General features: G+C 41.0%; 1 protein-coding gene and 1 non-coding gene across 4 annotated transcripts; both read left to right on the forward strand.

Annotated features, from left to right (window-relative positions):
- Positions 1 to 1,849: 1,849 nt before the first annotated feature.
- Positions 1,850 to 14,333, forward strand: LOC118240986 (N-acylneuraminate cytidylyltransferase-like). Of its 3 annotated transcripts, XM_081712694.1 has the most exons (11): positions 1,850 to 1,986; positions 2,660 to 2,815; positions 3,164 to 3,295; positions 3,929 to 4,024; positions 8,595 to 8,737; positions 9,168 to 9,323; positions 9,615 to 9,748; positions 10,181 to 10,275; positions 10,452 to 10,623; positions 12,526 to 12,691; positions 13,161 to 14,333. In XM_081712694.1, the coding sequence occupies exons 3-11, from the start codon at positions 3,279 to 3,281 to the stop codon at positions 13,394 to 13,396; spliced, it is 1,215 nt and encodes a 404-aa protein (XP_081568820.1). In that variant the 5' UTR covers positions 1,850 to 1,986; positions 2,660 to 2,815; positions 3,164 to 3,278; the 3' UTR covers positions 13,397 to 14,333. The 3 variants fall into 3 exon arrangements, with proteins under 3 accessions (XP_081568820.1, XP_081568819.1, XP_081568818.1); XM_081712693.1 differs by lacking the exons at positions 1,850 to 1,986; positions 2,660 to 2,815 and adding an exon at positions 3,611 to 3,705 and having other exon boundaries at positions 2,831 to 3,295; XM_081712692.1 differs by lacking the exons at positions 1,850 to 1,986; positions 2,660 to 2,815; positions 3,164 to 3,295; positions 3,929 to 4,024 and adding an exon at positions 8,236 to 8,474.
- Positions 11,270 to 11,410, forward strand: LOC118241005 (U4 spliceosomal RNA). The gene has a single exon (XR_004775778.2). It is a non-coding gene; the product is annotated as a U4 spliceosomal RNA (small nuclear RNA).
- Positions 14,334 to 14,468: the final 135 nt, after the last annotated feature.

Genomic DNA, 14,468 nt, shown 5'->3' on the forward strand with positions numbered 1-14,468 from the left:
ACGCTAACGAAGCAATTCCCACTACCACGCTAGTCAGTGCTGACATAATGAGTTGTTTTCATCGGCCAAACATTGAATCGAAACATTCAGTAACGATATTATCAACACCCGAATTCTCAGCTAATTCGTGTCTAAGCGCCTCCAATTTGGATAAAGCTGTCGTTATGGAGCCGTTGGGAGCTATTATTAGGAATAAATGTGCAGCGGGATTCTCCAAACAGAACACAAACACCCCCTTTTCTGCTAATAACATATCCAATGCCACCCGATTCTGCCAGGTCATTAATGAAGTAGCTTGTAATTGTTCAGGCACAGCCGATAATGCATCATGAGTATAACTGATAAAACGCTGCTGGTTATAATATATGTAATTTATCCAATCTACATTTTTATTTATCGTAACCCACCAGAAAAGTGCTGATTCAAATCCCGCTGCAATTTGATCCCTGGCCTTGAATTCATTTGGACCCCGCCTAGGAACTCCAATAGCATCAAGGTGTACTTTGTCATCGAAACTTCCTGGTACTACAGCATGTTTTTTAATGTGATGATGTATTTGTTGAGCATAATGAAGAGTTTCCGTTAATGCTGAATCCGGTACTGGAATTATAGAACATGGCACCATTAGCATAACTCGGGCACATAAATCTGTCCATTTGGCTCTCAGCGTCACATACAATCCATTATGTCCACATACCCAATAAACACCAGGAATCACCACACTGTAAGTGGTGATTTGGGTATAACTAGGTGAAATTCTTAAAACTCTTAAAAATAATGGGATTTGTGAATGTATAAACACTGCTTCCTGGTGGTCAATCTCTGGTAATAAACGTTGTTACATGCTTTAGTTAAATTGAACAATCCTCTAGAATAAAATGCAGCAGGTTCCATTTATATTTCAAAATGGAGTTATTGCTGATTATTACAACGTCTTTATTGCATGTGTTTCTTTTTTTATTTCTTAAGTAAAAGCTCAGTTGTAACATGTTGATGACGTTCCATTTTTAAATTGACTTTATTAAGAAAATTCAATTCAATTCAATACAAACACTCCATCACAAAAACCTCACAAACAATATCCAGGACCCAGACTACCTTCATTAACAATTAACAATACCATTTACATCTGTAAATTAGGTATACATCATCCAGTTATATGTCGTTCCCGCTTCCCATCATGCCGTGCGATATACATTTCTACAGTTTTAAGAAGCCGGTTTCATAAATGTATACTTTCTAAAAAATAAAAAGTAAAGCATGATTACCAAAAAGGTTTATTGCTAGTTGAAAACTTTACCCAATACCCCGCCGTGACGACTTGAAATATAGTCGGCGCTGACCATTTTTTGACGGTCTCTTAGGAGGCTGATATTATTGTGAAAGTTAGAAGAGGTTAGTCTATAGTTGATAGTTTATGCATTGTTTACCATTAGTAGATAAGTGATAAAATAATACATGATTATATATCTAATAGCTCAGTGGTTAAGGTACTTGTAATCGGAAGGTTGCGCCTTCTTCGCCTCTCTCATCGCCCTTCGTATGCCGCAGACTTGTACTAGTCCATGTTCCCACTGATGATCCCCGCGTTGTAGGAATCAGTGCGAAAGTTCGGAGTCTGGTTGGGAAACGTCTTGATGGAGGCTCTTGGGATCGTATCATCCAACGGTTTTTCAATAAACCCTACTACCGCCTACGTGTACTCGCTGACATCATCAGCGATGACCCAGAACATAATCTATACACGTAACCTTTGACGGAAATGTCTAGAAGTAAGAGGTACATTGTAGCTAGCGATGATGAAGACAAAAATAATCAGTTAAAACGAACCAAACTAGATACTGTTAAGGAGAGACACGTAGCTGGGGTGATTCTCGCTCGTGGCGGCAGCAAAGGAATTCCTCTGAAGAACATAAAATTGCTGGCGGGTGTTCCACTGATCGGATGGGTTATACGGGCAGCTATAGACTCTGATGTGTTTGACAGGTAATTCGTTAAATATAGTAATTTGCTAATTGCAACTCGTGGCAGTATGAATGTACGGATGACCACCACCAAACCAGTTGTTCCTGTCTTGGCGTGAGGTTTACTGGTACATTTCCACAGTCTGTGGGTATCCACTGACCACGATGAGATTGAGCGGGTTGCAAAGAAATGGGTTCAAGTACACAGGAGGAGTGCAGAAGTGTCCAAAGATACAACCAGCTCCCTGGAAACTATTCAAGAGTTTTGCCGAATGAACCCAGGCAAGTTATGTTGTTCTCTGCTGTGGTCCGCTGTTGATCAGATCAGAAACTCGGAGCCATTAGTTTGGTGTTTAAAAGTGAATGGACTTTATATCTGGCTCATTGTGCCATACATTTTGTATGTGTCAGCTGCATACTTAATCAACCCCTGTTCATTTTGCTGTTTAAATTAACACTTATTCATATAAACAACTGCAGCAAAGTGATTAACTGAGCTTTTTATTAGACACTTTTCTATCCTTCTCATATTTATTCATACCAACATTTGCATCCAATTCAGGTTTTTTTTTTGTTTTTTTTTTGCTACATAGTCATACACTATGTAAGATGTTCTATATCAGATACTAATTGTTATAAATAATGTCTAATCATAGTTTGTATTTCCCTTTTTACACTTCGCACCACTCCCTTAGAGGTGGACATCATCTGTAATATTCAGGCCACCTCTCCATGCCTCCACCCACACCACCTTATACAGGCAGTGGAGATGGTGACCAAACAAGGCTACAACTCTGTGTTCTCTGTCGTCCGCCGACACCACTTCCGTTGGCAAGAGGTCACCAGAGAAGGTGTGTGAAAAATGCACCGATAAGCCTACATAGATGGATGTATGGAAGCCATAATAAAGTAGCATGATGAATGGTGTTCCTTCAGGTTTATTTATTGTTTTAGGTATAAGTGGAATTCAGTCACATTGGGATGGAACTAAGTAGTTTACTTTCTTTGGCAAGGTCTCTAGGCTACGTTTCTGAAATGTATTGTGCATTTATGAGTCTTAAATGGAAAGCAAATCAAGTTCTGTGATCAGTGTTCTTGAACCGAAATACCTCTTGGTTGAAGATTGTTCCAGCTCTTCTCAAGCCTACTGCACAGCTGTTTAATTGAAGTGTTTCCTGTCTCTTCTTTTTACTCACGAGGGCACCGACACTAAGGCCCTGAACCTGAACCCAGCCAAGAGGCCCCGTGACCAGGACTGGGCTGGGGAGCTCTGTGAAAACGGATCCTTTTACATCGCCACCAAAAAACTTATAGATGAAGGAGTCCTGCAGGTGAGCTGAGGTCCACAGTGTTCAAGATGCAGGCAGCAAATTAATCTAATCTCAGAATTTAATATTAATTTAATATTAATTTAATTGTTACAAACATTTATAACAATTGTTCAGATACTCACCTTTATCACAGGTCTAATGCCAGTCAGAAGTTTCTGCCCACTCACCACTGTCTATTGATGATGACCTGAGCCTCCTTCTTATTGCAGAATATTAGTTGTCCCAGAAGTTGTTAGTGGTTATTATATAATCTTTTATGAGCTTTATTTAAAATATTGAAAAGGGCATGAAGTGTGATCTGTTTGCCTTTTGTAGGGAGGGAAGATGGCCTATTTTGAGATGCCTGCAGAGTACAGCATTGATATTAACATTCCCATAGATTGGCCTGTTGCAGAACAGAGGGTGCTCAGGTAAACCAGCAGAACAGCACAGAACCATCTCCACAGCTCACTCCTTCACGTCTTTTGCTCTCTTAGTGTTCGGGCAAGAATGGCCACTAGCCTTAAGATCAGCATCCAGGGGTGTGTGTGTGTGTGCGTGCACATTTGCCTCCATGCAGGTTTGGTTACTTCGGTAAGGACAAGCCGGAGTTGGTGCGGCTTCTCCTGTGTAATGTGTTGGGCTGTTTGACAGATGGGCAGATCTCTGTCTGCAAGTGGAGACGAGAGGGTGTCCGTTAACAGCAGAGATCTGGATGGTATCACCATGCTGCAGAGAGAAGGAACAGAGGTAGGTATTCAAGTTCAAGTTCGGTTTATTTGTCACATACATATTCATACACAGTACAACACGCAGTGAAATGGTGGAGCGTGCTCTGTCCAAACTGAGGAAGAGAACCAGGGGTGCATAGAGAAAAAACTATATATACAGATAAAAATATATATTCTATGTATTTACAAAATATATTAATAATGTATGTACAATATATATGTATATTATGATTATATACACAATGTACAATGTATATGGTTGAGTATATATGTACACAATCTACAGAATGTACAGATCCATTGTATAGTACCATATCTACAGTTGTTGTAACAGGTTAATTGAGTATAAATCTAAATCTATATATACATATGTACAGATATACAGTCATGTTACGCGGTGGTGGTCCCCACAGTTTATCAGTTTCCCTGATTCAGGGCCCGAATGGCCTGTGGGAAGAAGCTCCTCTTCAGCCTCTCTGTCTTGGCCTTCAGGGAGCGGAAGCGCCTCCCTGACCTCAACAGAGAGAAGAGTCTATTGTTGGGATGGGTGGGGTCCTTCACAATTTTCCTGGCCTTGATTTGGCACCGCTTGTAGTAGGTGGTCTGCAGGTCAGGAAGTTCTGAGTGAGTGATGCGCTCTGCTGAACGCACTACCCTTTGAAGTGCTTGTCTGTCCTGCTTGGTGCTATTTCCAAACCAGACTGTGATGTTCCCCGTGAGGATGCTCTCGATAGTGCAGGTGTAGAAGTTCCGCAGTACCTTGGAGGGCAGTCTGAAGTCCCTTAGGCGTCTGAGGTGGTAAAGACGCTGACGAGCCTTCTTTGCCAGGGAGCTGGTATGGCGGGACCAGGACAGGTCCTGCGAGATGTGAACACCAAGGTACCTGAAACTATCTACTCTCTCCACCGTGGTTCCACTGATCCTCACAGGTTGGTAGTGCCGCTCCTGCTTCTTGCTGCAATCCACAATCAGCTCCTTTGTCTTACTGACGTTTAGGAGGAGATTATTTTCCTGGCACCAGTTTTCCAGGTGTTTAATCTCCTCCAGGTAGGCCCTCTCGTCGTTGTCCGAGATCAGACCCACGACAACGGTGTCATCAGCAAACTTGACAATGATGTTAGAGCTGGAAGTGGCTGTGCAGTCGTAGGTGTACAGTGAGTAGAGCAGGGGGCTTAGGACACAACCCTGAGGAGCTCCAGTGCTGAGGGTGAGGGTGGATGAGGCGCAGTTGCCCACCCGTACTGATTGTGGTCTGTCTGTTAGGAAGTTGGAGATCCAGTCGCATGCAGTCCTAGATCCCCCAACTTAGTAGTGAGTAGGGAGGGGATGATAGTGTTAAATGCTGAACTGTAGTCGACAAATAGCATTTTAACATAATTTCCCCTCCCTTCGTCCAGGTGAGTCAGTGTAGTGTGGAGCAGATGTGCAATCGCATCGTCAGTGGAGCGGTTGTGGCGGTATGCAAACTGCAGTGGGTCCGTGGAGGCTGGCAGTGAAGATGTGATGAAGTCTCTGACTAGCTTTTCAAAGCACTTCATCACGACTGAGGTCGGAGGGTCGAGGTTTCTTCGGGACGGGGACGATGGTGGACCGCTTGAAGCTGGACGGGACAATACCGAGCGTCAGGGAGAGATTGAAGATGTCGGTGAATACCGGGGCTAGCTGATCTGCGCAGGCTTTGAGGACCCTCCCGCAGATACCGTCTGGTCCCATCGCCTTCCTGGTATTCACCCTTTTAAACACTCTCCTCACGTCACTCTCCGTGATGATGAGAGGGCGCTGTTCTATGGTGGGCCCCGCGCATGTGCCATTGGCTGCGCCGATAGTGCCATTTGCACTAGCGCCGTTAGCATTGGCGCTGTTAGCACTAGCGCCGTTGGCCTTTGTGCTGCTAGCATTAGCAGCACAAAGTGAGAAAAGTCTCTCACAAGGAACAGACATGGCAGGACTGGCCAGATATTTTCGGGCCAGGGCAGGGCAGGACATTCTCTTTCTGGACGGCAGTTCGTAACTTGCATCAGCTGACGCAATTTGCAGCGTCTCTTGTAACCCTTTATCTTCGACCACAGAGAGTGGTCTACAGTCCACAGCAATCCATCTCGCCAGTGAATTGGTCAATTTGTCTGACGTGGACTTTGACAGGGTGGAAGTGCTTCTGTGATGAGCAAACTCCTTCCTGCATAAAGTGCAAATAACAAATTTTTTGTTTGTACTTCCATCTGGAAGTTTCTTGTATTTAAATTTCCCATCCACCAGCGTAGCCTCTTCCGTCATCTCCATCATGCTCATCACATTGTGCCTCAATATCATCTGTATGCCTGGAACCCGTGCACTGAGAAACGTTCCACAGTGCAAAAGTGTGATTAAAATGCGTTATTTTTTTATTTAGTTATTTTCCCTGTAATTAATTAATTGAAATTAACGCGTTAAAGTCCCACCCCTAGTTTCTATACATTGAACATGGGTCATTCTTATTACATATGCTTTAAAAATAAAATGGTCATTTTTAAATTCAGATAAGATCATTTCTGTACTTTTGACATTGATTGGGCCTGGCATGACAATGAGGAGTTTTCAAAACATCACTCTGTCTCTGTAAAACTGGTATGATTGTTTACCTTTGGTGATGAATTCTAGTAGACACCAGAGGGCAACCTTGGTCATCAAATCTGAAGTCTCAGAACAGAATTCAGTTTGCAGTTCTCTTGGTCCAGGCAAAAAGTTGATTTCTATTTAGTGAAGTGCATTTCTGATTCAACAAAAGGACTGGTTTTATCATGACAGGGCTATCAAGTTCACGGAGGCATCAAGATTCTATATAAATATTGTAAAGGATGCTTGCATGTGCATATTTGAAATGTTTTCGATTTTTCCAGTTTTATGGTATATGTAGTTACTATGCACTGGGCTAATAATTGGGAGAATTAACTCTTGTTTTATTGATCTAAAAACCTTTTGCTTATTGGGTGAACATGCATGGGTTGCATGGGGACTCAAAATGTAAACTGAAACGCTCGCTGACTGGAGTAACTTTATTCTCTTGGCAACGCTGTTATACTGTAAATAATCACGATGGCAACTGAGTGCTGTTCAGGAATGCAGCTTGATCAATGTGCTCCTTCTTAACTTACAGCAATGATCAGACCTGTAGTATTTTATTCATACTTAAAGAGGAATTTTGAGGAAAATATTGGACTAAAGATTGGTTGGAGTTAATAACTAAAAAGTAAAAAAGATGAATATAGACCAAGGAGCAAGTTTATAAAGCATCGCTGAACACATTTCTGTAAAATAATGAAAACACAAATTTGTATTTAAATATGTTTTTCAGACTTCTGTGCACAACAGAAATAAAGAAATGTAGGTTAAACAATTGATTTAAGAAATCCCTCTTTTGGCTTTTTGCCTTGATTATTGAACCTGTTTAAAAAAAAAAGAACCTATTTTAAAAGAAAAATAGATATCCAGGTAATGTATGTTGAGCAAGCCAGAACAGTGGAGCGATACTGGTAGTATGGAAGCCTGCATCATCCTCGCTTAGCTCCCTGTAAACTTGTTGATTTGCAATACCACACAGTCCTCACCCTGTGTGAGAGGCTGAACCCAATAAACTCTTGCCCTTCTGGTTCAGCATGCTGCTGAGCTGTCATTGCTCATGCACAGCCAGGCCTACTCACCCACTGTTCCACAAAGCTGCTCTCTCTCGCTCGGTGACTATTAAACCAGAGCCCTCAGTCAGGAATGGTGCTATTGGAACAAAATGATGAATCTCTCAGTCTAGAGAAAGGACAACACAGTACAGCCAACAGATGTGTCCTTTTCCCACCTCTAATCTGTCTTGATGCAATGCAGCTCAGTTCTCCAGAAGCACATTTGCATGGAAACCCATAAGGCAACCCATCTTTACAAGTTAACAGACAATTAACAGAACAATTAACAATTACAATAAACAGAAACCAAGTTATTGTCACGTTGTGATTTCCACTTAAATGAAAAACACTAAAAGATGGCGCAAAAGCTGATTGGTTAAATCAAATCAAATGTATTTATATAGCGCTGATGTATATAATGCTGATTCAAATCCCGCTGCAATTTGATCCCTGGACTTGAATTCATTTGGAACCCGTCTAGGAACTCCACTAGCATCAAGGTGTACTTCTCAATAAACCCTACTACCGCCTGCGTGTACCCGCTGACATCATCAGTAATGCGCCGGAAAATCTGTACACGTAGCCGTTGAAGGGAATGGCTATAATGAAGAGGAAAATTGTAGCTAGCGCTGATGAAGACAGAAATAATCAGTCAAAACGAGCCAAACTAGATATTACTAAGAAGAGACACGTAGCTGCGGTGATTCTCGCTCGTGGCGGCAGCAATGGAATTCCTCTGCAGAACATAAAATTGCTGGCGGGTGTTCCACTGATCGGATGGGTTATACGGGCAGCTATAGACTCTGATGTGTTTGACAGGTAATTCGTTAAATATAGTAATTTGCAAATTGCAACTCGTGGCAGTATGAATGTACGGATGACCGCCACCAAACCAGTTGTTCCTGTCTTGACGTGATGTTTCCCGGGACATTTCCACAGTCTGTGGGTATCCACTGACCACGATGAGATTGAGCGGGTGGCAAAGAAATGGGGGGCTCAAGTACACAGGAGGAGTGCAGAAGTGTCCAAAGATACAACAAGCTCCCTGGAAACTATTCAAGAGTTTTGCCGAATGAACCCAGGCAAGTTATGTTGTTCTCTGCTGTTGATCAGATCAGAAGCTCGGAGCCATTAGTTTGGTGTTTAAAAGTGAATGGACTTCAAATCTGGCTCATTGTGCCATGCGTTTTGTATGTATCAGCTGCATACTTAATCAACCCCAATTCATTTTGCTGTTTAAATGAACACTTATTCATATAAACAACTGCAGCAGAGTCTGCTTAACTGAGCTTTTTATTAGACACTTTCCTATCCTTCTCATATTTATTCATACCAACATTTGCATCCAATTCAGGTTTGTTGTTTTTTTTTTTACATACATAGTCATACAGTATGTAACATGTTCTATGTTATATCACATACTAATTATTTGTTATAATTCAATGACTATTATTTGACTTTGTCTAATCATAGTTTGTATTTCCCTTTTTACACTTCGCACCACTCCCTTAGAGGTGGACATCATCTGTAATATTCAGGCCACCTCTCCATGCCTCCACCCACACCACCTTATACAGGCAGTGGAGATGGTGACCAAACAAGGCTACGACTCTGTGTTCTCTGTCGATCGCAGACACCACTTCCGTTGGCAAGAGGTCACCAAAGGAGGTGTGTGAAAGATGCACCGATAAGCCTACATAGATGGATGTGTTTGAGGTATAAGTGGAATTCAGTCACATTGTGATGGAACTAAGTAGTTTACTTTCTTTGGCAAGGTCTCTAGGCTATGTTTCTGAAATGTATTGTGCATTTATGAGTCTTAAATGGAAAGCAAATCAAGTTCTGTGATCAGTGTTCTTGAACCGAAAGACCTCTTGGTTGAAGATTGTTCCAGCTCTTCTCAAGCCTACTGCACAGCTGTTTAATTGAAGTGTTTCCTGTCTCTTCTTTTTACTCAAGAGGGCACCGACACTAAGGCCCTGAACCTGAACCCAGCCAAGAGGCCCCATCACCAGGACTGGGCTGGGGAGCTCTGTGAAAATGGATCCTTTTACATCGCCACCAAAAAACTTATAGATGAAGGAGTCCTGCAGGTAAGCTGAGGTCCATGGTGTTCAAGATGCAGGCAGCAAATTAATCTAATCTCAGAATTTGTTTCTGTCTGAGCAGTTAGGCCACACACCTTAGGATAACACAGGGACACTGACAAGATTCAAACCAATCAGGCAGGGACAAACATTTATAACAATTGTTCAGATACTCACTTTTATCAAAGGTCTAGCAACATAACCATTAAGAAAAAACTCAGAACAAAAATCTGTTTGCAAGCCACAACGTAATGCCAGTCAGACGTTTCTGCCCACTCACCAGTGTCTACTGTTGATGACCTGAGCCTCCTTCTTATTAAAGAAAATTAGTTGTCCCAGAAGTTGTTAGTGGTTTATTTATATAATCTTTTATGGGCTGTATTTAAGATATTGAAAAGGGCATGCAGTGTGGTGATATGTGATGTTTGCCTTTTGTAGGGAGGGAAGATGGCCTATTTTGAGATGCCCGCAAAGTACAGCATTGATATTGACATTGACATAGATTGGCCTGTTGCAGAACAGAGGGTGCTCAGGTAAACCAGCAGGGTAAACCAGAAGAAGAGCACAGAACCATCTCCACAGTTCACTCTTTCTCGTCTTTTGCTCTCTTGGTGTTCAGGCAAGAATGGCCACAACCCTTAAGATCAGCATCCAGGGGTGTGTGTGTATGTTTGTGTGTGTGTGTGCGTGCACATTTGCCTCCATGCAGGTTTGGTTACTTCGGTAAGGACAAGCCGGAGTTGGTGCGGCTTCTCCTTTGTAATGTGTTGGGCTGTTTGACAGATAGGCAGATCTCTCTGTCTGCAAGTGGAGACGAGAGGGTGTCCATTAACAGCAGAGATCTGGATGGTATCACCATGCTGCAGAGAGAAGGAACAGAGGTAGGTATTAATAGAGGTCATGCTAAGCTGATCTGTGATCAGGTTAATTAAACCACAGCTTTCTTTGTGTGTTTAGGGTAGGGCAGTGGAGACTTTTTAAAATCAAGACTGTGTGTTTTATATTTACATAGGGTCTGTAAATTTGAATCAAAACGGTCTTGACGAAGGCATTGGTAAAAATGCTGGGTGATTCTGTACTGCTGTATATTGGAACTGTAGGTTGTGAATTCACTTTTTCAGTCGCAAAAGAGCATGTATGTTTACAGGGTGTTCATGTTGGGCCTTCAACAATGTAATTTCTCCCCACCCGCTTTGGTGCAATCCACACCCCTTATGGTGATTGACAAAAGGTTCACACTAATTTAACCCCCCACCTCTACCATCATCCCCTTACCCTTACTCTGTTGTCCACTACCCATCATGCATTGTGTTCGTTCTTTCACTTTTTGTAACATTCGAAGTATTCGTGTTTTTACACAAAACATTGATCAAGAAGTGTTGATCATTGTTGATTATTTTATATGAAACTCTAATTTCAGCCTGCATGTCTAGTAGTTCTGGAGTTTTTGTTAAGGCAAATCAAAGAACCGTCAATGTGCATAGGGACCCTGTTACTCGGATGCTCGACCTCATGTGGTTTTAGGTTATTCTTGCGCAGTGGCAGTATCCTATCTTATGAGGTTTATCTGAGGTGCGATTATTGCTAACTGAAAACTTTACCCAATACCCTGCCGTGATGACTTGAGATATAGTCGGCACTGGCAATTTTTGACAGTCTCCCAGGAGGCTGATATAAATTGTCTGAAAGTAAGAAGCGTGTTTTCATCAGTTACGGTTATAGTAGTTTTGCAGTGTTTATATGCTATGGTGTCATTGGTATGAATGTCTAAACCTTTATATATAATCAAATTATTTTATTCTGGAAGAGACATGAGTTGTGGTTTCTTTGGGGACGTTACTGAAACGTCTATCTGAAGAGTACAAAACGGATGTAGGATAAACATTGCAGGAGGAAATAACAGCTGCCTGTCTTTCTGTTCCTGATCCCAGCTGCTCTCCTTGTTACAAGGATGAGTCTTAGAAAAATAATGATAATAATAAATAATTATATTCAATAATACTTAAACACAGATAATAGTTACTAGATGCAAATCTGTGGCTTCCACAATTCGTATTTGTTTTATTGACTTTTCATTTTTAGTTTGCTAGCTAGCTAAAGTTCTAAATCAGGTCATTGACACAGGCAGTCTAATTTTATAACTAAATATACATCACACAGCATAGCAAAAACATGCATAAAAGACGTCTACAGTTGATCATTTGATTTTTTTACACATGCAATTTTAAAAACGACCTTTGCTGTTGCTCATCTATTACATTGTTTAGTTTTGTAGTCTATTAAATAAGAAACGGTTAACAAGCTCTTAGAAAATAGCCATAAAGTATTATAAATAAACTGCCACCTGTAGGTCATTGTTACATCCTTTGAAAGAAGTTTTGCTCTGAGATATACTTCGTGTATGAAACAGTGTAACGATTGATCTGGGAACTTGACGCGCCAAACGTTACACTTTTGTACGCATCATTACATTTGTACCATGGTGCCATATTCGCTGTCATTGTATAAAGGATCTTCCTCCATCGCATTTAAAAAAATAGAGAGAAAATATTTTACACAGATCCATTTGGATTTCAAAGTATAATCCACATTTCTATAATCAGAGTACCTGACGCCTACAGTTACAGCTTCTTGTAGCATTACTTCTTTCTGTATAAAACTGTTTGATGTTTTATAGCAACCTATGACATAATGGAGCCTCACAGAACTTTTTGAAATCAGCATTTCAAATGTAACACTTGCTATCGTTTTGCATGTTTGTTTCTTCCACTCTGTCTTATCAGGTGATCCTGCTGACTTCCAGTGAGAACCCCACACTGGGGAGACTCACAGACAAGCTGTCCCAGAAAACGGGCTGTGTTCTGATGTCTCTGAATGAGCCGAAGCAGGTGGAGGTTGAGAAACTGATGAAGGAGAAGAAGCTAGAATGGAAAGAGGTGGCCTATATTGGTAAGTGATTTCTGTATACTTTTGCCTTTAGTTACCCTTCTAAATAATGATTATTTTGTGGTTTGTAGATCTCATACAGTGATTAGATTTTTTTTTTTGTTAAAATATTTTGTTAGAATGGTTAGAAATATAGCTGCAGCTAATCAGGAAAAGTTGTTTTGTGCCAGAAACTCATTCAGCTAAAAAAAATGCATAAATATTCGCCACCTGCTTTTCATTACTGAGCACAATATTCACTGAGGTTTCACAGTCCAGTGTTTACTGACATTTTTTTAGCATGATGACAAAAAACATTGAAAACCAAACCATTTTGATCTAAAAATAGCCAAGATTCTGATCCAATGCCAAACAAAATGGAATTCTCTCATTTCTCCAAATCATAAAGCAAAAATAATTTTCAAATCGGACATCGGCATGCACACTAGAATGAACAAGCCGGATCCCTCAGTGATTCTCTGCTGCACTACAGGTAACGATGTAACAGATGTGGATTGCTTGAACCTGGCTGGACTGAGCGCTGTGCCCCTGGACAACTCTGTGGTGACGCTCAATGCAGCAAAGTACCAGTGCCAGAGTGCAGCAGGCCATGGTGCGGTGCGGGAGTTCTGCGAGCACATTCTGCTGCTGAAGAAGATGCGCACCCTCCAGACAGCAGGGAATCCTTACTGCAAGAGCTTACCTTTCAAACAGAATGAGGACGTTTAAAGCAAAGACTCGGTAGGTTCGAATGTGACTGCAGTGTGCACTCTTAAACAGTGTTTAAGGCTTACTTTAAGCCTCACACTGATATCAACATGTTATGATTCAGTGTTCCAACTGTGTTCTCAAATGTACATTCAACACAAGAAACAACCTAGCCCATAAATTACCCATAATTCATAAACGTTCTGCAAGATTTTCTGATTTTCAGGGAAACAGATTTCCTCTCCACCACTACAGACTGCACTGAACTGTCACACTTTTGAATGAAAAAGTTGCTCTTGAATGAAAAGTCAGTTAAGAAACTGCAAGAACACTAGAATTTCTGGCTTTACCAGATGACGTTAGGTAGGGCGTTAGATTGGTGTATAGCCAATCCTCGCGGATGAAATTGCCACAATTTTACACGGCATCATTTATCCAACAGATAAATAAGTTGTTCGTGGACGTCACAATTAAATGGATTCTGGTGTCCAGCAATTACATCCTGAGTATTTCGAACATTCATTTGTTACATTTTTTTAATGCTTAAATAATGGGCTTTGTAGACTTCCGTATAGCCTGGACAGATTTGTAAATGTATAAACACTGCTTCCTGGTGGTCAATCTCTGGTAATAAACGTTGCGACATGCTTTAGTTAAATTGAACAATCCTCTCGAATAAAATGCAGCAGGTTCCATTTATGTTTCAAAATGGAGTTATTGTTGATTATTACAACGGCTTTACTGCATGTGCTTGTTTTTTTATTTATTAAATAAAAGTCCCGTTGTAACATGTTGACGACGTTCCCGCTTCCCATTATGCCGTGCGATATACAGTTCTACAGTTTTAAGAAGCCGGTTTCATAAATGTATACTGTCTAAAAAATACAAAGTGAACCATGATTACCAAAAAGAAAACCTAACTAATACAGGTATAATAAATTTTGTCTTATAAATTGTGTCTTATTTCTCAGGAGGTCCTTTTTTTAACAGGGTCAGTTTAAAAAAAATAAAACACTGCATACTGTCACTGAAAATGAAAAAAAAAGTTTTACATTTCAATAACGTAAAACAAATGCACACGCAGTTTTACAAA

Source organism: Electrophorus electricus, chromosome 4 (genome assembly GCF_041902795.1).
Source record: "Electrophorus electricus isolate QZ-2024a chromosome 4, ASM4190279v1, whole genome shotgun sequence".
Taxonomy (NCBI): Eukaryota; Metazoa; Chordata; class Actinopteri; order Gymnotiformes; family Gymnotidae; genus Electrophorus; species Electrophorus electricus.